Below are 24,773 nucleotides of genomic sequence, written 5' to 3'. Positions count from 1 at the left end.
CTCCGTCTTACAGGCTCGTGTCCTCTCTCACTAGCCGGAATACCCGTTTGTTGTAGAAGGGAAGGGATGGGTGTGAGAAATAAACTCTGGAGTCAGATGGGTAAGTAGTTCAAACATGTACTGCAAAGGTAACGCTATAGGCTGAAATCCTGTCCCCATTGGAATCAATGGGAAAACTCCCATAGACTTGGGGCCAGGATTTGACAGTGAACGTTCAGTAAATCCGTACTCAAATGTGTGTAAAAATACAAATAATCTGTAATGTTCACATATGTATAGAGCCCATACAAAACTGATATGAAGGTGGCATTAAAGGTCCAATCCTGCAAACACTCATGCACATAATAACTATCTGCACGTGATTACAGTTGGACTTCTCCTGGGCATAAATAGATGTCTGCAGGCTTGTGGCCTGAGGTTAGACGGGTGAGCTCTCAAAAGTGAGGGAATGTCAGCTAAGTTCACACATGATATGAGAAGTAGCATGTGATGCTGAAATTAAAGACTCCATTGTAGTAATACACCCTCAGCAGGGAAGAGAGTTAAGATTGTGTCTGACTGAAAAATGGCATTTGACCACATAAATGATTGAAGTAATGAATAAACACAAAGGGGTAGAATTATGGTTGTGCATGCAAAGTGTGTCTTCAAGCAAGCTGGAAAGACTTGCAGAGAATGCTCTTTGGTGTCAGTGCCTGAGACTGTTTGAATTCCTTTTACAGTTCCAAAAGATAGCTACAATGAGCTGATCTGGGGCTACGTGACTGGCAGCTTGCATTGCTGCTCTGATGAATCTGCTGAGGAGAAATAGTTAGCAATGTGATGAATCTGCTGAGGGTCCATCTGCTGCTGCTGTTTTCCTCCTGCTCAGGAGGGACATAGGTGGCTAGGTGGGAAGGGTCAGGACAGCTGGCAGACCAGTTGGGAAGAGGTGTGTCTAGCTGACTCTAGGGCTGGTGCAGTAGCTGGAGGCAGTGGGCCTGCCTAGGAAGGTGCACCTGGGGTTTGGCTTACCACAGCAGTCTGGCAGCTCTATGCCGGAGGAACAAGGCTCCTCCTGCTGAACATGGGTTTGTACCACTTCAGGGTAAATTGTGAAGCAAAGCACTTTATTTGTGCTCTGTCCAGAACTTCTGTAATATATAAACTGGGCCTCAAAGTGTTGCTCTTTTTAAAAAGCTCTGCTTGGTGTTTTCATTAAGAAACTAGACAGATACAAAACCAACCTGGTACTTACTCATGGTTTACAAACTGACTAACTGACAGATCTCAAAACGTAATTGTAAATGGGGAATCCTCATCAAGCAGGTGTGTTCAAGGGTACCGGAGCACTCCCAAAAGTGGGGGTGGGGGGCAGGAGCCCCTACCCCTGGCCAAGCCAGAGCGGGGCCAGGGAGCCCACCCCAACCCCCCCCCCCCCCACCTGGAGCAGGGTGGGGCTGAAAGCAGCCCCCTGCCTGCACCCCTGACACTGCCCAGGGCAGGTGGAGGGACCCAGGCTCCTCACAGCTGCCCACACAGCTCTCCCCAATTCAGCTCTGGCTGAGGGATGGTGAATGTGGGGGAGAGGGAGGTTCGGAGCTGCAGCCCGGCCATGATAAGTAGGGCCCTACCCAATTCACAGTCCATTTTGGTCAATTTCATGTTCATAGGATTTTAAAAGTAGTTTATTTCATTATTTCAGATATTTAAATCTGAACTTTTATGGTCCTCTAATTGTAGGGGCCCTGACCCAAAAAGGAGTGGTGGGGGGTCGCAAGGTTATTGTCGGGGGGGTTGCAGTACTGCTACCCTTACTTCTGCGCTGCTGCAGACGGCGGCGCTGCCTTGAGAACTGGGCGGCTGGAGAGCGGCAGCTGCTGGCCGGGAGCCCAGCTCAGAAGGCAGAGCCACGACCAGCAGCTGCGCAGAAATAAGGATGTGTGGTACAGTCCTGCCACCCTTACTTCTGCGCTGCTGCTGGCGGGGTGCTGCCTGCAGAGCTGGGTGCCTGGCCAACAGCCGCTGCTCTCCAACCCCCCAGGTCTGAAGGGAGTGCAGACGTAAACCCCCCTAAAATAACCTTGGGATGCCCTGCAACTCCGCTTTAGGTCAGGACCCCCAATTTGAGACACGCTGGTGTCCCCGTGAAATCTGTATAGTATAGGGTAAAAGCACACCAAAGACCAGCTTTCTGGGGGAGAGACCAGATTTCAAGGTCTGTGATGCGTTTTTCATGGCTGTGAATTTGGTAGGGCCCTAATGATAAAAGCCGAGCAGCCCCTGGCCCATATCCCTGCCCCCAGGGCCGGTGGAGGGTCCGTGCCGTGCCTTCTCACAGCTGCCTGCACAGCTCTTACCGGGGCTGAGCTGCGGTTCCAAGGCCCCCCCGCCCCTCGGCCAGAGCTGGGTCGGGGAGAGCCGAGTGGGCAGCCGGTGTGGAGTCACGAAACCTCCACCTGCCCTCGGCCAGGCGGGGACACCAGCCAGGGGTTGCTCTCACCCCCCTCCTCCCCACATGCCAGGCAGATGGAGGGTCCACGCAGCTCCCCACAGCTGCCTGGGCTCTCCAGCTGGGCTGCATGCTGGTCTGGCTGAGGGGTGGGACAGGGCCTCGGGGGAAGAGGAGGGGAAGGGGGTCCGTGCTGGTGAAAAATGCCCCCCCCCTCCAGTTCCGGCACCACTGGGTGAGTTTCTAGTGGGGTCGCACAGGATTTGGTTCTTGGCCCTATGCCGTTTAACATTTGTATCAGTGATCTGGAAGAAAACATAAAATCATCACTGATAAAGTTTGCAGATGACACAAAGATGGCGCAGTGGTAAATAATGAAGAAGACAGGCCACTGAGGGAGAGTGATCCGGATCGCTTGGTAAACTGGGGTCACACACACAATATGTTTATCAATATGGCCAATTGTAAAGCACACATCTAAGAACAAAGAATACTAACAGGATGGAGGAACTCCACCCTGGGAACCAGGGACATGGAAAAGACTTGCAGGTCATAGTGGACAATCAGCTGAACATGGACTCCCAGTGGAATATCAGTTAGGAGTAGGTAGGTTATTTCACCTCTGTATTTGGCACTAATGTCGAATACTGTGTTCAGTTCTGGTGTCCACACTTGAATAAAGATGTTAAAAAATTGTAGTGGTAAATTCAAGGAGTTCTATCTATTTAGCTTATCAAAGAGCAGGTTAAGGTGTGATTTGATCACAGTCTATAAATACCTACATGGGGACCAGAAATTTGATGATAAAGAATTCTTCAATCTAGCAGAAAAACGTGTAACATGATCCAGTGGCTAGAAGTTGAAGCTAAGCAAATTTAGACTGGAAATAAGGTGCAAATTTTTAATAGGGTAATTAACTATCGGAATAACTTACTAAGCGTCACGTGGAGTCTCCATCACGGACAATTTTTAAATCAGGACTGTTTTTCTAAAGATTTGCTCTGGTTCTAGCACTATCACTGGACTTGAATCAGGCATTAATGCAGGTAAGTCCTATGGCCTATGGCTTGCCGGCTGTCAGACAAGACGATCACAGTGGTCCTTTTTGGCCTTAAAAATGTAATCTATGGAATACCCTTTCCCAACTGTCTTCTTTTTGGTGAAGGATTTTAGCACAGTCTGGAAGCTTTGGATGGTGGCATCACAGGAACCATCTGTGTTGCACTTCTCAGAGCCCCCCAGTAGAAAAGGAAAGGGGATGGATACTGTTAACGTTAAAAGTTAAAACGCAGTAAACCTGTAATGCCCCATCTGTATTGGCAGCTGTTGGGTCAAAAGAGCAAGGAGAGCCTCGCAAGTTGGCTGCTCAGAAACAGCCTCTTGTTTTTAGAATTTTTTTTTTAAGGGAGCCTGAAACAGCTGCTTTGCGGGGGAGGGGGCACCACGGATTCTGGAGTATCTGAAGTGGAGCATGAGCATGGGATGGCTTTGCAGGGGTGGGGGGCAGCAGGGGAGATCAAGCAGCAGCTTCCCCTCTGGAACGCTGCTGTGAGCTGGTGGAAACAGCTGGTGGAGTCTGGAGGGAGACCACCCAGCATTGGGAGACAGGCCAGTAGCGAGCAAGGCAGCAAATGGCATTAGAAAAGAAGTGGGGAGCCAGTGGATAGGGACCCCAGTGGCTGAGCTGTGTCATCGCAGGGACACCAAAAACAGAGCTGAAAGGGAGAACATCCAGGTCAGGACACACAAGAAAGAAAGAGATGGTAGGAATAGTAGGGACAGTCACAAAAGGGACTGTACCTAGGAAGAGGAAAGACAGTGGTCGAAGGCGAAAAGAGGAAAATTAAAGGAAGAGCAGTATAGTTAAACAAGAGGAAAAATAACTAAAGAGTCTCTAAGTAACATAAGCAATTATTAGAAAAATATTGTTAAAAACAGTGAGAAAAATAAAGACAAAGGAAATGTGAAGGAAGCTGTAGTAAAAGAGAAATAGAGTTAAGAAATATGGAGGAAATGAGCTGCAGTGAAAGTAAGAAGATAGTAAGGACTGTAAAACAAAACATCCAGACAGCATCTTAAGGCATGTGGGAATAGAGCAATTGTCAGAGAGCAAAGGGACTGTAAACCAGAGAGAAGTGGAGGAATAACTGTTCCATCAAGAAGCCATCACATCACATCAAGGCATACATGTCTTTCTTTAAGCTGGAACTCAAAACCGTAAACAAAGATTGCACAAGAGGATTGCTCAAGATATAACTAAACACCCTAAGAACTTTCCCTCCAAAGTCTGGGCTTAAAGAGGGTAAAAACTGAGAAACTGAAAAGGAAACATATAACAGTGGGGTTTATGTTCTAGTGCATTGTATTTTCTAATTCAAAATTCTGTTATTTCATAAATGTATATTGTGACCTATAAGAGGAGTTTAATTAAGATACTAGGTAATATACAGTAGATAACAGTAATAGTTTACAGGAGTTTATGGTGTAACCCTAAGTAGTAGTTCTTCTTCGAGTAGTATCCCTAGGGTGCTCCACTGCAGGTGTGTCTGCGCCCCTCTGCTGCTGATCGGAGAATTTCAATAGCAGTCTGTCCTGCCCACGCATCTCTCTGCCTACCACGAGGTTAGCCAGCGTGCTTGGGCATTCCCTCCTCAGTTCCTTCTCAACCACCCCTGGTTAGAGATGAAGCTAAGAGCTGTCCATTCACGGATTGTTAACTCCCTTTAGTTTTGCAAAATTTTAGTTTCCCTTGAAGCTTTTTTCTTTGTTTTTTGTTGACCATGCCAAAAAATTCAAAAAAGAACAAAGAAGAAAGGGTTCGCCTCGCCCCCTGGACAAGGGTGTGCCTGGCTATCCAGGCTTCAAAAAGTGCCTTAGCTGCAATCCATCCCAGTGACGGATGGACACTCGCAGTGCGTTCGCTGCCTACAAGAAAAGCACAATCCACAAAAGTGTGATTGGTGCCAGCAGTTAAAACCCCGGTCCAGGAAAGACAGCGAGTTAAGGATCAAAGTCCGGCTCATGGGGTCGGCCCTTCAGCTGCCAGAGTCCTGGTGAGAGCTATCACCGCAACCTTCAATGTCGAAGGCAGGTGATCCCAAGGAGACAAGCCACTCACTCAAGACTGCTAAGAAAAGGTCTGAGAGTCCCTATAGCGAATCCCGATCGAGCCAGAAATGGTCTCCGGCTCCATCGATGTCATCAATACTGATGATGTTGAAGCTGTCTAAAGTTGGTACCCAGGACATGTGCGATACCGAGTCAACAGAGTAAGTCAGTCTACCAAAGATCTGATGGGCACAGGCAAAGAAATACCGGTACCGCGGGGGGCATGAAAGACATGAAAGATGCACCCCAGGGAAGGCTATGTTGGCGCAGTCATTGGCACCTGCACCAACCCCAGCGCAGGGTTGTACGACTGGGTCCGTATCTCCGACTTCATCAGTACAAATCTCTTGGCACCGATAACCACCGGTAACAACGACATCCACATTGCGGATTTCCAGTGCGCGACAGATCTCTTGATGTTCGATTTACCGGATTCACCCCTACTCAGTACTGGGATTCCATTGCCAAGTTCTCCCAGAACAATGGACTCGATGACATCTCCATGCCACACCCCACCTTTCTCCTCATTGGAGTTGGATAGTGAGCTAGAGCACTTGGGTTCTCACCACTCATCTTACCCGCCATACGGGACCCAATTTCACCATGAGCACCAGGCATATCGCCCACCCAACCCTCAACCTCCATGGTTTGGGCAGCCATGGTACCACTTCTCCCACTGATCAAGGACGCACACATGAAGGTCATAACAGACAATATGGCCTGCATGTTCTACATAAACCAACAGGGAGGTGCCAAATCTCATTCCTTGTGTGTAGAAGCACTAAAACTATGGAACTGGTCCATCTCCCACAACGGCCTAATATTAATTTCCTACCTACCAGGAATACACAACACGACAGCCAACTGTCTCAGATGCAAATTCCCGCACAACCACGAATGGGAGATAGAGTTGACGATTCTATATGACAATTTCCGACAATAGGGGATGCCAGTAATAGACTTGTTTGCTACTCACCAGAACAAGATATGCCCACAGTACTACTCCAGGGCAGGGATTGGACGACACTCCATGGGAGATGCTCTTCTCATTCCTTGGGAGAAGGGACCTCTTTCCCCCATTCCCTCTATTACTGAAAGTCCTGTCGAAAATAAAAAGGAAAAAAGCAAACATGATTCTGATTGCCTCCACCTGGCCCAGGCAGGCCCTGGCCCTTATCTGTCGCAGCTGGCATTATGTCCACTGATGACTCTCCCGATCACTCCTTACCTGCTGTTGCAGAATGAGGAATGCACTCTCCATCCCAATCTACGGATCCTGTGATTCAAAGTGTGGCTCCTTCGTGGTTCTAGCACATAGAAACATCTTGCTCTGAGGAGGTACAGGAGGCGCTATTACACAGTAGAAAGGGCACTACTCGTCATACCTACCTTCAGAAATGGAAGAGGTTCCAGATCTGGTGCCAGCCCAAGGGGGTCACCCCTACTGCAGCCACTTTACCGGTGGTCCTAGACTACCTGTTGACCTTTAAGAAATCGTGTCTGTCTATTGGCTCGCTGAAGGTTCATCTAGCAGCAATTGCAACCTTCCACTAACAGGTAAAAGGCTACTCAGTCTTCTCCCTCCGAACTACGAAGAGGTTTCTTAAGGTCATAGCAAACCTCTTCCCTCAACCCAGTCTCCCACTCCCCAATGAGACCTCAATCTAGTGTTAAAAGGACTGACTAGAGCGCAATTTGAACCCATGGCCACTTGTTCACTAACCCAACTTTCCATGAAGATTGCTTTCCTCCTTGTCATCACTTCTGCCAGAAGGATAGGGAAGATAGCAGCTTTGATGACGCATCCCCCTTTTACTGTGTTCTTTCTTGACACGGTCACACTCAGACCACATCCAGAGTTCACTCCTAAAGTGACTTCTGCATTTCATATGAATCAACTTATTCAGCTTCCAACATTTCATCCCAAACCTCATGAGGAAAACATGGAAACCGTCCTTCTCACGTCAAGTGTATGTAGAGCTTGGCCTTCTATTTGGACAGGACAATGACTTTTAGAAAATCTCCAAGACTCTTCCTCTCCATTGCAGATAGGTCTAAAGGTACAGCAATCTCAGCTCAGAAGCTCTCAAAGTGAGTTTCCAACTGTATTAAACTCTGTTACCAACTGCATAATTTAGCACCCCCACCTTCAGTATGCACGCATTCCATGAGGTTGGTCTCCTCACCCGTTGCCTTCTCCAAGGGTATCCCTATATCAGAAATGTGCAGAACAGTTACCTGGACATCTGTGCATACCTTTGTAGAGCAATATGCCATCCTGGGGGATTCGGCTTCAGATGCCAAATTTGGTGAGACAATATTGTCATCCATATCAGACTTGACTCTGAAGTCCCAGTCTCCATTGGTGGGTACTGCTCGGGAGACACCTACAGTGGGCACCGTAGGGACACTACTCAGAGAAGAAGTTACCTTGTGCAGTAACGAAGGTCCTTTGAGATGTGTGTCCCTATGGGTGCTCTACAACCCATCCTTCTCCCCTCTACTTTGGAGTTTCAGTGGTTGACTCTGTGATAGAGAAGGAACTGAATGCCCACACACACTGGCTAACCTTGTGGCAGATGGGGAGCTGTGCGGGCGGGACAGACTGCTATTGAAATTCGCTGATCAGCAGCGCGGGGGCACAGACACACCTACAGTGGAGCACCCATAGGGACACATATCCCAAAGAACCATTGTTACCGCACAAGGTGAGTAACTTCTTCCTGCTAAAACAAGTAACTCTGATTTACTTCTGATTATTCGCCAATTAACTGATTTCTACTTTGCCCCCAACTGATTGAGATAAAAAATAATTTGGCCTCTAGATTGCTCCTGCACCTCTTTATTGCTCTGATTCAGAATACCCCTTCTGTCTTGGAGTGCATTATGTCAGATAAAGATAAATTAATCACTGGACTGAAAGTTGCTGGTTGCCTAGCAACCACTGATCATGAACAAATTACATTAAATGTTTATTTAAACAGAGGACAGTCCCAGCCAGTTTTTATATATATATAAACACACACACACATATACTTGTTGTTTCAGAAGAGTTATTTTCCCAAAGCTGAGGGAAATTATAAGTTAAATTGATTCAGAGGAAAAATTTAGACAGAAAAATATGAATGAAAATGGGGAGTTGTTTAAGAAGAGTTTATCTGATGGCCAAAAAGCCACGATTCCATAATCATGAAAGATGACAACTTTGGCTAAAAGCACATCCTGGTTCAGTGGAAAAGTGAAGACAGCAATTAGAAATAAAAAAAGCAACATATAACAAATAGAAATAAAGGGGAATATAATATAAATTAGAAGTTATGAAGAGTAGAAAATTGATAAGGAAATCTAAAGACATCAGGGAAAAATCCATTGTTGACAGGGCTGACAATAAAAGGTGTTTTTAAAATATATTGGGAACAAAAGAAATCCTAGCAATGATATATGTCCACTATGAGATGGAGATGGCAAATTGTTAATAATAATGTAGAAAAAGCAGAAGTTAAATACATTTTGTGTTCTGGTTTTGAAAAGAAGCAGGATGATGTGATTGTATCACATGATGGTGATGAAGTACTTTCCAGTCCATTAGTAACTAATGAAAATGTTAAACAACATCTACTCAGTATAAACATTTTAAAATCAGCAAGCCCAGAGAACTTGCAGCCAAGAGTCCTAAAAGAGTTGGCTGAGGAGATCTTTGACCTACTAATGTTAATTTTAAATAAATCTTGGAATACTGGGGAAATTCCAGAAGACTGGAAGAGTGCTAATGTTGAGCCAATATTCAAAGGAGACCGTGGGAACTGTAGGCTGGTTAACCTACCATGAATCTTGGGCAAAACAATGGCAAAGCCCATGTTACTTGTGTATTTTTAAATTAAGGATTGATTCTGTATGTAAGTAAACCAAGTCATATGGGTCATGCTTTATGAGTACATTTATAAATAGGTTATAGAGGGCTAACACGTGATTACCAGATGTTTTAATAAATGGTTGATCAGTTGTTGTGGAGTCCAACTGGTCAATAGGTTGTTTAGATCCATCTAGAACACCTTCTGTTGTGGTGTGTATAACTATCTATCCCACAGAATGCTCATATCTAGATCATGCTTATAGAATATGTTAATTGTTGAGTAGCCCTTTATAAACTATTTGCAAATGAACCCCTAGTACCAGTGTGACCATTTTATTTTGTTACTAAAATAATAAAAAGCAAGACATAACCCACCCTTAGCATCAGTGGTTAAAACCCAGCTTTATTACAAGCAGTGCAACATTTCACCAGCCATTTGCATAACCAGTTCAATGTGAATGTCTTCGAATGCATGTCTGAATGGAACACAGCTCTGTAGGATCAAGTGTATCCATTTCAGTTTAATGTAAGGAAAGTGATTGCCTCGTCTGGCTAAGGGAGTGTTGTGTGTTCATCTGGGTTTGCTCTTGTAGCACAGGGATTCCTTACTTCTGCTCCTCTGCAGGGAGAAGGATGCAGAAAAGGTGGTGGGGAGGAGGCAGGGCCTTGTGCCTGTCAGCAGGGGCCAGCATACGAGGAGCAGTCTGATCTGTCCCTATGGATGGAGTGAATTGCTGATTCCTGTGTACAAAGGATGGCCTTGGAGAAGGCGTACCTGATCCCAGCCCAGCCAGTTTCCTCCTGTAGCTCTGAGTGCCTCTGTGGCATCCAGAGGATGCAGTCGAAGGTGCTGCAGATGCAGACACATCTGTGCAGATTTGGGAGGGGATGACAATCCCACCCAGTGGCCTTTCTTGTTGTCTCATTGTATCGCTAGGTTATCTAATCGTTTTCTTTAACCCGAAGAACCATCTCCTCCAGTCTTCTCTGCAGACTGCAATCGCTCTCTGTCACGGTGTGCTGTCCTAGTCCTGACATTGGATTGTCCTGTTGCAAACACCGTGAGGGGGCGTCTGTAGCTTTCTTTGTTAATGTTTATTTCCTCTTTCTCTCTGCTTATCCCCTCTGTGCCTTGTCTTGGGGGCTGGGCTGCAGCTGGATCCTTGTGACACCGATAGCGATGAGGAAATTCTGGAGAGGCTTCTGGAGCTCCCACCTCAGCAGAACTGCAGCAAGAAGTTATTTAGCATTCCCGAAGTGACAGAGGAAGAGGATGAAGAGGAGGAGGAAGAAAAGTGTGTTCATGTGGAGAAGAGAGAATCCCCAGACTGCTTCCCGGAGAGACATTCATACCATGCAGAAAGTGCCCCTCAGGCATTTCCAAACACAGATGATAATGACACCTACCAAAATCTTTCCATGCAGGCTCCCCAAGAGGCTCCTGTTCTTCAGAAGACCAGAGAAGACTCTGACAATGAGAATCCTGCCTATCTGGAGCTGAGCTGGACTCAGAAGAGGGGTAGCTGTAATTGGGGTTACCAGGAGAGTAGAATGAAGCCCACTGCAGGCACAAGCCCCCAGTCGGGCAGAAAGAAAGGAGGTAATTCTCAAGAAAGGGCCCATGATCTGCCTGAGGTGAGCAGGAAGAAACGGAGCGATGTCAAAGAGCATTGTAGTCGCCTGCTGAACACCTGCAGCCTGACAGGAGGCAGCTTGTACAGAGCCCACAGCCTCAAGGAGAAGCTGAATGTCGTAAGCAGTGCTAGTGGCAAGGGCGGGTCAGAAATCTGTGGTCATGCAAGACCAGGCACCTTTAGAAAATCCCACAGAAAGTTAATGCCTTCAGACCTAGCAGAGCCCGCTGCATTGACAACCCACTGCTTCAACACAAGGAGCCTCGAGATCAATATTGAATATGACTCAGAGGAAGATCAGGATCTGACCTTCCCTTCCAGCCCCGGGAGCAGTGAATGGCCAGATGGCAGCGTGGAGGGGTCCCAGACTGGCTGTGAAGGGTGGAGTGATTGCTCCAGTCAGTCTGAGTCTGTCCACTCTGATGGGAGAACCCCGCTGAAGAAGCAAGAGTTTGGGGAAGAGAAAGGAATGGAGTGGGCTGGGCCTCCAAGCCACCACCCACAGTTACCTTGCCCAGAGAAGGAAGCACTGAGGAGTGAAGGCAGCTCAGAGGAGCAAGGCTGGGAACGAGAGGATAGTCCAGCTGGCTGGAGGAGGATGCCGGAGCGCCCTTGGAAGGGGATACACAGTGCTGCGTTGCACGCAAGGGTCTGGGTGACTTTTCCTCTTCTGGTTTTGAAGCAGCTTGTAGTGACAATAGTTTCCTCCCCTGCCCGTGCCCCCAGCCTGCCTGTGTGCTGCTTTGCTGTGTGCTGTACAGAAACAGACTCTTCAGCTGTATGTCTGGGAGAGCTTTTAGAGCTTGTAGATCTGTGCTGTTCTGAGGCTTTTCTTGTATTCTCTGCTTATGCTTGTGCTGTGGAAAGTCAGAGGAGAATCATTGCTCTGCTGCTGAGAATCATGGATGCAGTATTCCTTTTCTCCACTGGGACCTCCTCCCTAGGCCAAGATGCTGTCCAAGTTCAAAGACCTTGGGACCTTAGTGAAAATTCCTAGTAAATTAATGATGATCCGTGATCATTTCTACTTTTTCTTGATGTGTCCTTCCACCCCTCCTCACAACCACAATGGAGTTGTTACTGGCCTCCAAGAAAAGCACCTGTCCATGTTGACTTGCTTCAGTTTTCCACAGTGCCACATAATTCTCATCTCTGGAGTGTCCCAAAAGAGGAATAGTGCATTTGAATGCATTGCTTTTTGTGGTGTGCTTAGTGTCGCTGGTGAGGGGTGGAGCTGGGTCCATGCTAATTCAGAGTTCAAAGCACGGCCATTAGTAACTCTCCAGTGGTTTCTGTTGCAGGCTTCTGATAATGAAGATCTGAGGTTACAAGAGTTACTTGGCTCACCAGCTTGGCAGACTCCAACCCGAAAAGGGAACAAGGCCTTGAGAAGAAGCCGAATCTTGAAATCTTCCATCTCCAGTTCAGGTGAGCTTGTCAGCGTTTCTTGAGACTATTTTCCATCTGAAAAGGAGCGCATAGTACAGGGAGGGAGAGACCGACAGAGGGATGGAGCGAGAACAATCTGTTTTGAAATGTTGAAAGAGAAGCCAGTAACTTCTGCCCTGAAAACATGTCGATTTGGAGGTGTGAGCTCCCTGGAATGTGGTGCTAACCTCATTTCTCTTGCTTGCAGGCTCAGCTTCAGAGGCTGTTGTTACAGACAACTCAGTAAGGATATTTGTGGCCCTTTTTGACTATGACCCCATTTCTATGTCACCTAACCCTGATGCAGCTGAAGAAGAGCTCCCATTTAAGGAGGGGCAGATTCTGAAGGTAAGAACAGTGCTACATGAGGTTGCTGCTAACCTGCCATGTCCCGGCCACAGATGGCTGGGACTTTTGGATGCAGAATTCAGTTGAACAGGCTGTTGTTACCTTCCTTAAACTGCTTTGCCTGCAGAGCATCCCTGCTTTCATTACATGGCTCACGCTCCCTAATGTGAACTGATGCAGATGCTGTTTCTCCTCTTCTAGGTGTGTGGCGACAAAGACGCTGATGGGTTTTACAGAGGTGAATGTGCAGGAAGGGCAGGGTACATCCCTTGTAACATGGTGTCTGAAGTTCAGGTGGACAGTGCGGAAGTGAGGAAGGAGCTGTTAAAGCAAGGTTACATTCCTGCTGCCACATCGGTGGAAAGCATAGGTACTGTACCTCCTCCCACACCTACGCAGTTTCTGCATGTGGACAATGCGTTTCTTTCCTGACATTCAGGAAGCTCAGCACTGCTGTCATGCATTGCACTGCAGCTGCACGCCAACTGCACCTGCCAAGGGGGTTCTTGTGGCCACCCTCAGGAGCGTCAGCCACCAGAACCCCTGCTGTTATAGCGAGCAGCAGGGGCCCTGTGCACGTGAGCTGAGTGTCCTGGCCTGAGGCTGTAACTGCTGTAGTATCTCAGTTCAGAACCTGCCCTTCCAAACTGCAGCATTGTTCCAAGCCGCCTCCCACATGCGGCATTGAGCGTGGACATGCAAGGGAGCGGCACGTGGGGAGGATGCTGTCTCTGGATGGGTTTTAATGACGTGTGCTTTGTGAGAGCTAACCCTGGGCCAGCTGCTGTGCAGTGAGGAGTTGAAGTGGGGTCTGCTCCTTGCTGAAGTACGTGAGAAGAACATGGCAGGGAGCAGCAGGAGGGAGCAGAGTAGTGCCTCAGCTTCAGCCGATCATGGGCGCCTCATGGTCTGCAGCTGACCAGCCCTGGGGCAGGGGAGGCACTACTTTTAGGAGAGCACAGTGTGTAGACAGGGAAGGAGGAGGAGGAGACGGGTGGGTGGAGGTGGGGAAGAAAGCCAGGGCAGAGAGGAGAATAGTGATGAGGGAACTCTGAGAGAAGGGAGCCCGATGGAAGGAGAGAAAAGAGAAATGGGAAGGAGAGAATGAGGGGAAGAGAGAAAAAAGAGCTGAGTTTTACAATTAACAACGCTGCTTTGACTTGGCCTTGTTGCATAGATTGTAAGTGAATGCGGGACTACACATACGTGGCCCTAGAGAAGCCAAACGGTGGTGCCACTTGGGCTCCTGGTCCGTGCCAGCGAGTGTCTGAAGCATGGGGCCTTAGTGCTTTATGCACAGCAGATGTCTTTCTGCCTCCTGCATCTCACGTGCATGAAGCTGAGCCTGAGAAGGGCAAGAATCCCTCTGTGTTATCACAGCCACCAGGGGTCTTAGTGAACTGCAAGATCTCAGCTGACCCTGGGTGGGAATTATGGGCTTGGCGCCTGCCACCAGACAGAGTCCCAGGGAGAATACTGCCATCTAAGCACTGGCATGTCTTGCAGGCCCTCCGGACACCCTGGCTGCTCAGAGTGAATCCCAGACATGCTGAGTGCCATGGGTGACAGCAACACTGGAAGGTTAGATCTAGGGCTGGGGTAGTGGAGTGACGTGCACAAGAGGCTCCCAACTTCACACCCAAATGACAGAGCAGTTAACCGAACTCTAAGTCTGCCCAGTGCTTTTGCCACGTTGTAGCTGACAGTGGAGACAAGGTGAGAGAGGAAGCGTATTTCCCTGTCTCCCCAGGCTGAGATCCAGTGTCCAATGACAAAGGCTAACATGTATTTTCAAAAGTTACTAGTTCTTAAATATGAATCACTTTTGATCAATGATTCAGAGCTTAGGGACTGCAGGAGCCATCTCTGTCCCTATTCTCTGCAGAGATCGAGCTCCGAGCATCACCCCGTCACTAGGGAACCTTGTCAGCAGAAAAGAGCATTTCCCCTTGAGAGCCTCACATGAGGGTCTGGCTGGTGAACCGCTCCTCCCCAGGCTCACTGGGGATCTTCCTCCCTGCAGAGCCTCAGGAGAAGAGAGGGAAAGACCCTGATCTCCTCCCCTACCAGCCTCTGAAATCCCCTGTTCTCTCCCAGTCTCCCATCCTGATCTTCTTCATTCACCTGCCTGCAGAGTGGGGAAGAAGGAAACTGTGTTCCTGCAAGGGCAGGGTTAATGTGGGTGGCTTGTTTGAGAAGTGCAGCCCTAAATTTGCTTCTTTTGGGTAGTAATCTGTTAGGGTTTGGTTTTACTGTGACTCTAATATTCCTGAAAGGTGATGTGCAGTCACAGGCAGGGAGGGATGGACAGGCAGGACATGCTTTGTTGCATTCTTGATGAGCGCATATATATAAAAACCCATGTGTCTGTGTGTGGGTTGTACAGTATGAGAGTCCCCGTGTGGTCTCGCTTCAGTATATAAATTGCAGAGTCTGCTTCCCAGTGGAAGTTTCTTCATGCTGCTGTGTTGCTTACTCACTCTCCAGGAAGCTTTTCACTTTCATTTGCTGTCTTACTGTTCTCTTGTCTATTTGCTTTTTTTCTTGGATTTTATTAAGGAAATGGTACATTTGCTCCACCTCCACGCCGCCTCACCGTCCCTCCTCCGAAACCCAGACGTGCCAAGAAAGGTCTGTCACGCCTGCTGCTTGCGTTTGATTTTGGCATTTGGGTTGCAAACTGGGTTGAGTTTTGACTACCTGCTCTCAGGATCTCCAAGTGGTCAGACTGGCAGCAAGTGGACAGAGCACCCTTTCCTTCCAGTTTGGCACCATTTGTAATCACTCCATGCGGGGCCCCTGGCCTGAGTGTTAAATGTTCTCCAGGACAGATAGCTCTTTTTGTTTCTTGAGCTTGTTCCAGTGTCACTGTTACTGTCCTAGACTTTGAGCCGCATGAACAGGATGTATGATCTGCTTGTGGTGTGTGTTTGTTGGGCCTTGGCTTGATCTTTGCTGTTCATGAGGAGTGTTTTGTTGTTGTTTGTCAGGTGTCTGTTTTTGTCAGTGTTGAAAGCTGAATACAGACTCATTAAATCTTTTCTTCCACAGCAGAGCTGGAGAAACAGGAAAACTACAAGCCTCGTCCAGGTGAGAATTGCTCCTTCCATGCTCAGATACTACAGGGAAAGGGCCCATAAAAGTAGGTAGATGCTTTTCAGCAACACACCTCAGGGAGCAGCCGCATCACTTCCTCATAAGAGCCCTTCAGAACCCATGTGAGCAGGTTTCTCTCCCTTCCCTATGTGGAACCTTGTCAGCGTGACCCCAGTAAGCAGAGTCCTGCTACCAGCTTGTGGTTTCGGAGTGTTCAGTCTTACCCAGATCCTCGCTAAGCTGTGGCAAGGAGGAACAGGCTGTTTATGCAGTGAGCAGTGTATGCTGGGGGTTGGTATTGGGGACGTGGATGGTGAGTGAGGTGAGCATGGGGAATGGCAGGCTGTTGTCAGAAGAGCTCACTAGAGAAGAGTCGGGCTTGGGCTGCTTGTCATGGAAGTGTGCATGGTCCGAAGGGGTGACAGGAATGAGGACAAGGGGGTGAGGTTTGAGAAATTGTTCCTACAGCAGGAGAGATGGTTACCCTGTGCCATTTGGAAAGCATGTTGTGATACCAGAGGGGTTGCAGTGTGTGTAGGGTCTCACTCCTATTTGGATGGTGGCTGTTGGACCTTCGGCTACACAGTGGGAATCTGGGGACTGTGGGCTTGTTTTGGGTGGCTGGTGGGGCTGGCCTGAGTAGTTGTAGGATGTCTGACTCGTCTGATGATGATTTATTTGTATTACATGGTGCCGAGGAGCCCCCGTCAGAGATCAGGACCCCCGTGTGATAGACCCCATGGGCTTACAGTGCCACAGCTAGAGACAGCAAAGGGCTTCTTGCTGTGGGGGAAGTTCCAATGACTTATTGGGCGGATTGCTTAGTTCCATGACAGTCTCTCTGGTTCCGGGGACACATGTTGGGCAGGAGTAGGGTGACCAGATGTCCTGATTTTATAGGGACAGTCCCGATTTTGGGGTCTTTTTCTTATATAGACTCTTATTACCCCCCACCCTCTGTCCCAATTTTTCACATTTGCTGTCTGGTCACCCTAGACAGGAGTGGGTGGACCTGCAGCATTTGATCGGGCTTTCCTGGCTGTGCTGGGAGCAGCACAGAATGGAGATGGATCTTTGGTACTCAGCAGCTAGTGAAAATTAGCATGAGGAGATAGAGTCGATTATTGAGGCCTGTTAGTGGTTTCCATTTAGAGGGCAAGATTCTGGGCTGCTTGAAACAAGCAGTGGTTTAGTGGATTGAGCATGGGTCCGGGAGTCAGCAGGACTAGGTTCCATTCCTGAACTTGCCACAGACCTGCTGGGTGGCCTTGGGTAAGTCTCATCCTCTCTCTGTACAGATGGGGAACCAGAGGCACAATGGTGACGATGGTACTTACCCATCCTTGGAAAATGCTTTGAGACGGATGGTACCAAGTGAGATGTCGGGTGGCACTACATCCTGTGAGGTCAGGCGGTGTGATCCTGGCTTTACAAAGTGCCCACAGAGAAGCAGTCTAAGGTCACACAAGAAGTCTGCTGCAGAGGGTGGAATAGAATCAGATTGATTGAATTCCTTACCCCACCTGCCCTGATTTCCATTTACTGTTCTTCATACTGGAAGCAGCAGGCTCCTTGCTTTCCCAGTTAGTGCCAAGCTAAGATCTTTGATGAAAGCTGGATGTGTTCAGCTCAGTTTAGATAAGGCAGGGGAAATGCTGCTGAATGGGGGAACACCTGGAGGAAGGGTGCGGACGGCGGTATGCTTATCATTGACCTTTATGGGCCAAGCTATTGAGATCATATTGGAGCCATTGCTGGTCCTAGGCACTTAGGTAAAAATAGGTGCTGGCAGTGCCCTTTGCCATGTTCGGCTAGGCCATAGGCTGCAGCCTCTCCTTTTGTGAACCCACTGTCATATATGCCTCTGTCAGCACCATTGCTCCCTAACTCATAGTTTTCTGCACTGTTAGATCACCCATTCCTACAGAGGGCAGCTCACTCACTTACCAGATTAGTTGTCAGTTGTTGGCTGTGTGTTGTCAGTTGTTGGCTGTGTGTGTGTGTTCTCTCTGCCTGTGATAATGGACCAGCTCAGTCAGTGGTGGGACTTTCCAGTGCCCCCTAGGCCAGACGAAGGGTTAAAGTGAGGTATCCCAACATTTATAGACTCGGATAAACAACTTACGTATCACCTTATGTGTTTCAAGACATGTTTGTTACCTCCCCTTGTACTTTCCTCCTGAGGTTTCAGACAAAACATCCCTATTCGCCACTTGTCTTTTACTTTTACTCTGTTTTAGACGAAAGATCGCTATTCATCACTTTTGTCGTGTGCTAAGTTAGGGTGTTCTTGCACTGGCCTGCTGGAATGTGTTTACACATTCAGTGTGTTTTATCAATACTAGCAGTACCAGTGCCCAGTTCGTGTGCCAGTCACTGACTTGCAGGCAAGCATCTGCTTTTGACAGGGCCTGACTGTAGCTTGTAGCATAACTTTTGCTGACTTAGGTTCAGGCCTCAGGCCTTGCACCAGGCCCATGCTTCAGGCTCTCTCTCTACTACAGGCTGGAGTGCTGAAATATATTTTACTTTGATTTGCTCTAGATGACCACTCGGAAGCTTCTGCTTCTGCAGAATGTGGTCATCCGTTTGTTTAGCGGGACAAACAAATGTGAGCATGTTAACACCAGCCACCAAGGTCTGCACGAGCTTCCCATGCCCTTCCAGATATAATGCAAGGGATTTGTTTATCCACAGAGCCCAGGACCAGACTAACCCCTAGACCAAATTGCCCTCTCTACCTGATTGCAACAACAACACGTAGTGGGAAGGCTCTTGTTGTCTGGCCCCAGAGGGGAAGTCTTATTTTGGTATTCTCAGTGAAGGACTGTGAAACTCACTCCTCTTGTGGGGTGAATTCCTGGTCCCACTGGAAGTCTACGGCAATAAAACCATTGACTTCACCCACAGTCTGGGGAAGCCTGAGCTGGGTGATATATACCACAAGATGAAATATTCTATGTATAGAATCATAGAATACCAGGGTTGGAAGGGACCTCAGGAGGTCATCTAGTCCAACCCCCTGCTCAAAGCAGGGCCAATCCCTAGACAGATTTTTGCCCCAAATGGGCCCCTGCAAGGATTGAACTCACAACCTTAGGTTTAGCAGGCCAATGCTCAAACCACTCAGCTATCCCTCCCTGCCAATGTAGTATTGTCGTATTGTAGCTGTTTGATTGTTATTTCTGCGAGGCAGGAGTCATGTGAGTTTTCTCTGGAGATGAACGATCTTTTGTGGCCATCTTGTCTGGCCATTAGCAATATTTGGTTTAGCTTTAGTCTTAGTGCTTAGGTACAAGCCATTGTAGGTGCTTTGCAAAAAATCTAAAGTTAATTTTAAAATCTCTCTGTGAAGAGCATGTGATGGAGGGAGGTTGAACACTTGTTAAGGGGCGAGGAGATGCCCCCAGAGCCCTCTTGCATTCCATGTGCACTTTCCTGAATGAGCTGCTGCCATTCCCTAGGACACTGCTCTCCCCACACCCACTGCTTCTCTCCCTTTCCACAGCCCTGGCCAGTGTTAAACACATGCAGTGGAAGGCGTAGATCCATGAGGATCTGGGGACAGCACAGCAGCCAACAGCTAGAGACTGGACAGTTTGCACCTCCTGGACTTCCCAGCTCTGCTTTTACACACTGACAGGCTTAAGCAGAGCTTGGAGCTCTGCCAGGGAGGCACGTGTCATGGAGTCCCCGGGCGATGCTCTGGGACTGCTCCCCACAAAGCCAGTCAGGACTTTGGGGACCTCCTCTCCCTCGGAGCAGACCATCTTCAGGGCAAGAAGCTCACATGGCTTCACCTCCTGGGTCTATCCTGGGAGCATTCAGCATATGCCCCTCCGTGAGCTTCCCACAGCGAGTCCGCTCTGGCGGGGTCCTGGGGAAGCCAAAGGGTTCTGCACCCCCCACTTCGCAGTCAGACATGACTCTCAGCCAGCCAGTAAAACAGAGGTTTATTAGATGACAGGAACACGGTCTGAAACAGAGCTTGTAAATCCAGCGAATGGGACCCCTCCACCGGGTCCATTCCAGGGACCAGCGAGGCAGACCCCCGTCTGCCCTCCCTTCCAGTCCCCAGCTAGCTCCAAACTCCAACCCCCCGTCCAGCACCTCCTTCTCTGGGCTTTGTCTCTTTCCCAGGCCAGAAGGTCACCTGATCCCTTTGTCTCCAACACCTTCAGTTGGCACCTTTGCAGAGGAGGGGCCCAGGCCATCAGTTGCTAGGAGACAAAGTGTCGAGCATTTATGTACCCTGGCCCTTTGCTCTGCAGCAACCATACACCCTTATCCCACCACCTAGATACTTAAGAACTGCATAGGGGAAACTGAGGAAAACATTAAGAACAGTCCCACTTCGTCCCAGCATGTTCTGGAGCAAGCTGCCCCCTCTCTGGCCCCTGACTGCGCCTCTCTGTCACTGCTCCATTGCACTCCAACGAGCAATTCGCAGATGGTGCTGTGTGCCCTGCTGATGTGGCCCAACCCAAATGGGATTTCAGTGGGACTCTGAAAGGTTCTTTTCTAGCCTGCTAAGGGGGCCACATTTCAACTCTCTGCCTCAAACCAGGAACACTGTTCCTGGGCTCTCTCAGCTGGGGCTGGACCTTGCTACTGCCTCTCTTCCCAGAAGGGTCTGAACTGCTTTGGCTCAAACTTTCAGCAAAAAGAAATGCCTTTGAGTAGAGACTAGCTCTGGAAAATGTCATCCCAGAAGGGTGAGAAAGGTGTCCGTGAGACCCAACCGAGAGAGGTGCTTTCACAGGACGGCCTCAGCCATTAGCTGTGCCCTGTCATGATAACTGGGGCAGTTGGTCCCTGTTTGGGAGGGCTGACTGGCCTGGTTCAGCCAGGCCCCTTTGGAGAAGAGGAGCAGGAATTGGAAGGGGTGGTCACAGTTAGCGCTCGTCCCTTTTTACGCATTGCAGCCTGAGTGGCTCTGCGTGGCAGCATGTTGGACAAATGCTAACTGGGCCCCGCATTTGCTGTCTAAGCTAAGGAAGGCAGCAATCCTTTGATCATAGAAGGAGGTGGCTGAGGGACCAGTGCATTCCCCAGCGGGCTCTGCAGGACCTTCACCAGCTCCTCATCCCCCTCCCACGTAACCTTGTCACATTGACTCCTGCCTTCCCCAGTGCTCTGCCATTAGCAGAACAGGAGCTGCGCACCAGCCAAATGGCTTTGCGGTTCCCCAACTCCCCAGTCTGGCTGCAAGTGGCAGGTGCTGGCCTGGATGATTCGTGGGAGCACAGACAGGTCAGGAGACAGACAGAGAGAACTGGTGAGGGAATCCTGGATATATGAGGAAGTGGGGGAGGTGAGAGAAAAGGTGGCACCTTCTCACCAGGTTCAGCTGAGTTGTCTTTCCAGTCACCCAGCTGGACCCTACAAATGTCCTTCCCCCATTTAAGATACCCATTGAGACCTGGTGCTTGCATCTGCCCCAGGGATAGCAGAGAAACTGTTCTGATTTGAGGTTTCATCCTGGATTTTCAGTCTCACAAATGTTTGTTTTGTTTCTGTCCCTCAGGGTCCAGCTGGCAGGACCTTGGGGCTGATCTGATCACACCTAGGACCATGGTGGCTGCTTTTGACTACAATCCTAGAGAGAGCTCTCCAAATGTGGATGTGGAGGTAACCAGCACCAGTCACTTCCTGCCTGAGGCTTACTTCTCTTTCTCTCTCCTCCTCTGGTTTACCTTCTTACACTGGATCCCTTTGGCCTGACCCTGCATCATCATCTTTCTGAGTGCTTGTGAAAGTCTGGGAATAATAGCCTTGGAGACAGAAGTTTTCCCTTTATCCACCGAGCGAGGTCTGGTGCTTGACTGTGCAGACTTCCCCTACTCTGATAGGAGCGTGAGACCCAAGTTCAATCTATTCAGTTCAGTTTTGACTGCAGCTGCAGTGTGGAATCAGGCCCTGTAAAACACAGTTATTGGTAGCTAACGCGTTTGCTAGAGCATTCCCAGACATTGGGCCCACACAGAGGCCGCATCACTGTTTAGATATGACCCAATGTTCATGTTGCTCCGTTCATGACAGTTCCTTGCACTCAGACATCTCTGGGCAGAAGGCTGACCTGTTTCTGGTGTTTCCTTTTATCTTTACATCCAGACAGAGCCTGCTTCCCTCACTGGGAGTCGGACTCTCACAAGCCTGTCACAATGGCCTGGGGAGTCAGGGCACAAATCCCAAGGCCTCGGAATATTTTATCTCCCAGAGAATTTCTAAGATGGAAATGAAAATGGGAAAGGGGTGCAGAAGCTTGCGAAAGGCAGGTCCCAGGAGCGTTGTTTGTGTCTAACCATTTCCTTCCCAGCGCTGGGCTCTCTTAACCACGTCCTTACTGTGCCTCCTTTTAGGCTGAGCTGACATTTACTGCTGGAGACGTTATCACAGTGTTCGGGTCCATGGATGATGATGGATTCTATTATGTAAGTACTGTGTCCAGAGAGTCTGAGAGACATGCAGCCCGAAGGGCTACTCCCAATCGTCTGTCAGAATAGGAGAGACTGGGAAACAAAATGGAGGCCTGTCAGCAGGGACTGTCCCAAACACAATGAATTCCAACCTTTGGTTTCTTACATAATCCCAGTTTGACACATTCCAGCTGGGGTTTGTTTTCTGCATTTTACCTTTAAGCCATTCTCTCTCTCTCCAGCCTCCGGAGGAGGGGAGCCCCCCCCCCCCCCCCGCTTTTGTTCTCCTAGTTCCTTTCTTGGCATAACCCTAATACAGCTATTGCCAAACTGGAATCTATGTACTGTGCACATTGTGTACATGAACAGTGCTCAGCAAGCACACCACATCTGCTGCAGGCTGAGTTGTCATTAAAGAAGTGCCATTTCTTTACGGCCATTTCTATTTCTCTCTCTGTTCCTTGTTTTCTTTATCCGTGCCATGGCCTAGTTTAATTATAAGTGATACGTTTGCTGGGAGCCTGGAGGGCTCGGGAGAGACCCATGGGCCTGGTTCAGATCCAGTTAGGTTGGCAGTGACTGAAAGCTGGTGATGTCCACAGGCTCCGTGGTGGCTTATTTGAAATGAATTGGTTCTTTCAATCTGGTTCCCAGGTAGGGGACATCCCAAAGAAACCCCTTTGCACTAATGACATAAAGGGGTGGTCTGAATTCGGAGCCTGAGAACTGAATGTGCTTTGAGCAGGGGGTTGGACTAGATGACCTCCCGAGGGCTCTTCCAACCCTGATATCTATGATTCCATGATTCAGGCAGCTCTAGGTGTTACCAGTCTGTTCTTGGTACAAAACCAGACCCATTCATTTCGGTTAAGCATACTACGTGACAACAGTGTACTTGCCTATGATATCATTTACACAGGAACTTGGGAATTACCAGACACTCCTGATGTTGTCAAAGTTTCACTGTAGCAACAGAGTGTCACAAACATTTTCTACTAAATGCAAACTCTCTGGTTGGTGAGGAAAGAAAGTCCCTGTATAAAAGACACATTTAATTTAATTCTCTCCCAGGGCTATTACAGGTGCCCAGGAATCTTTCAGGGTGTTTGCAAGAAATTGGGTATTTATGTTACACAGTGTTGGGCCAAGATCCCTGTCTTGCCTACAAGATTCTGTTTTCAAGTTTAGTTCTGCACTCCATTTACTATGGCTCTATATTCCTGGGTCCTGTTGGATAAAGTATCTTTGCACCTGTTGTTATTCAGAGAAGCTTTAGTTAAACCCCCAATGCCAAATAGAATCAAAAGGATTAAGAAAGTCACCAGAACAGGCAAATCATTTCCTTTTGTTTCTCCAAAGTCAGTTGCTGTTCGTCCAGGTGTCAATATGCTCTGTAGCTTTATGGTGATCAGTGTCTATCTATCCATCTGGCTCCATTGTTTGTCCCTTTACTCTGCTCCTCACACTGACCTGTTCTTGTAGTGAGAGTGGAACGGGTGTTGGTAGATCTGCCCATGCCGCCCCCAGCATAATACTAATGACAGGAATCCCCAGCTCCTACATAGTGCTTTTCATCTACCCCACCCTTTGTATTCCCCGGAGCCCCACTGTGCTAGTATTCTACAAACACAGAACAAAGAGACAGTCCCAGCTTCAGAGTTTAGCTCTCAAAGCGCTTTACAATGGAGGTCAGGACCATTATCCCCAATATAGAGATGGGGAAACTGAGGCACAGGAGGGGACATGACTTGCCTAAGGTCACCCAGCAGGCCAGAGCCAGGAACAGAACCCAGGCTTTGACCTCCAAGCCTGTGGGAGCAAGGCAGGCCACATTTCCTAATGACCTTAGCCGGGTTTAGCCACAGGCTGCAATCTGCCCAGCCCTGTGCAATGGGGTTGTCTGCTTCATTTCTCAAGTCAGTCTTTCTTAGTGGCGTATCTAAGAACTACTCCTCTGAACTTGCAGGGGGAGTTAAACAGACAGAGAGGCCTTGTCCCATCTAACTTCCTGGAAGCTGTCTCTCTGGACGGAGGAATGACTGAGGGGCTTCATTTGGAAGACCAAGACACATGTGCAGTGAATGCCGAGAGTCAGGTAAGGTGACATGGTAGCTGATCAATGCAGAGGACTCTTGCGACAGACACTGTTGTTACCATGTCCATATAAAAGGACGTCCAGTAGTTGAGAAATGGGAGAGATACAAAACTCCAAAGTGACCAGAGGTGGAGTGGAGGGCATGAGTGCAGCCCACCCCATCTCCTGCAGCCACTCAGGTCACTGCACTTTGCCTAGTGGGTTTTATCACCCGGAGCAGCTCAAGTGTTTGGAGGGAATTATTAGGGCCACTTGTTAAAGGAGGGGAGAAGCCTCTAGGCAAGACAATGCTTTGAGGACTTGCTCCCTCACTGCTGCATGGTGGTGAGTGTGACACACCTGAAAACCCTCTGGGACATCC

The 24,773-nt window shown here is 48.6% G+C and overlaps 1 protein-coding gene across 1 annotated transcript in view; it reads left to right on the top strand.

Moving 5' to 3' along the window:
- Positions 1-24,773, top strand: part of TSPOAP1 (TSPO associated protein 1) — a 179,347-nt gene that overhangs the window by 140,617 nt on the left and 13,957 nt on the right. The window contains exons 22-30 of the mRNA XM_054008163.1: positions 10,548-11,681; positions 12,328-12,454; positions 12,663-12,802; positions 13,004-13,172; positions 15,362-15,433; positions 15,854-15,892; positions 21,426-21,529; positions 22,261-22,332; positions 24,284-24,412. Coding sequence (XP_053864138.1) covers positions 10,548-11,681; positions 12,328-12,454; positions 12,663-12,802; positions 13,004-13,172; positions 15,362-15,433; positions 15,854-15,892; positions 21,426-21,529; positions 22,261-22,332; positions 24,284-24,412 — 1,986 coding nt within the window. The remainder of the gene's footprint in view (positions 1-10,547; positions 11,682-12,327; positions 12,455-12,662; positions 12,803-13,003; positions 13,173-15,361; positions 15,434-15,853; positions 15,893-21,425; positions 21,530-22,260; positions 22,333-24,283; positions 24,413-24,773) is intronic.

Source organism: Malaclemys terrapin, chromosome 18 (assembly GCF_027887155.1).
Source record: "Malaclemys terrapin pileata isolate rMalTer1 chromosome 18, rMalTer1.hap1, whole genome shotgun sequence".
In the NCBI taxonomy this organism is placed as follows: Eukaryota; Metazoa; Chordata; order Testudines; family Emydidae; genus Malaclemys; species Malaclemys terrapin.
The sequence above is the reverse complement of the archived record's forward strand: the minus strand, read 5'-3'. Positions and strand labels throughout refer to the sequence as shown.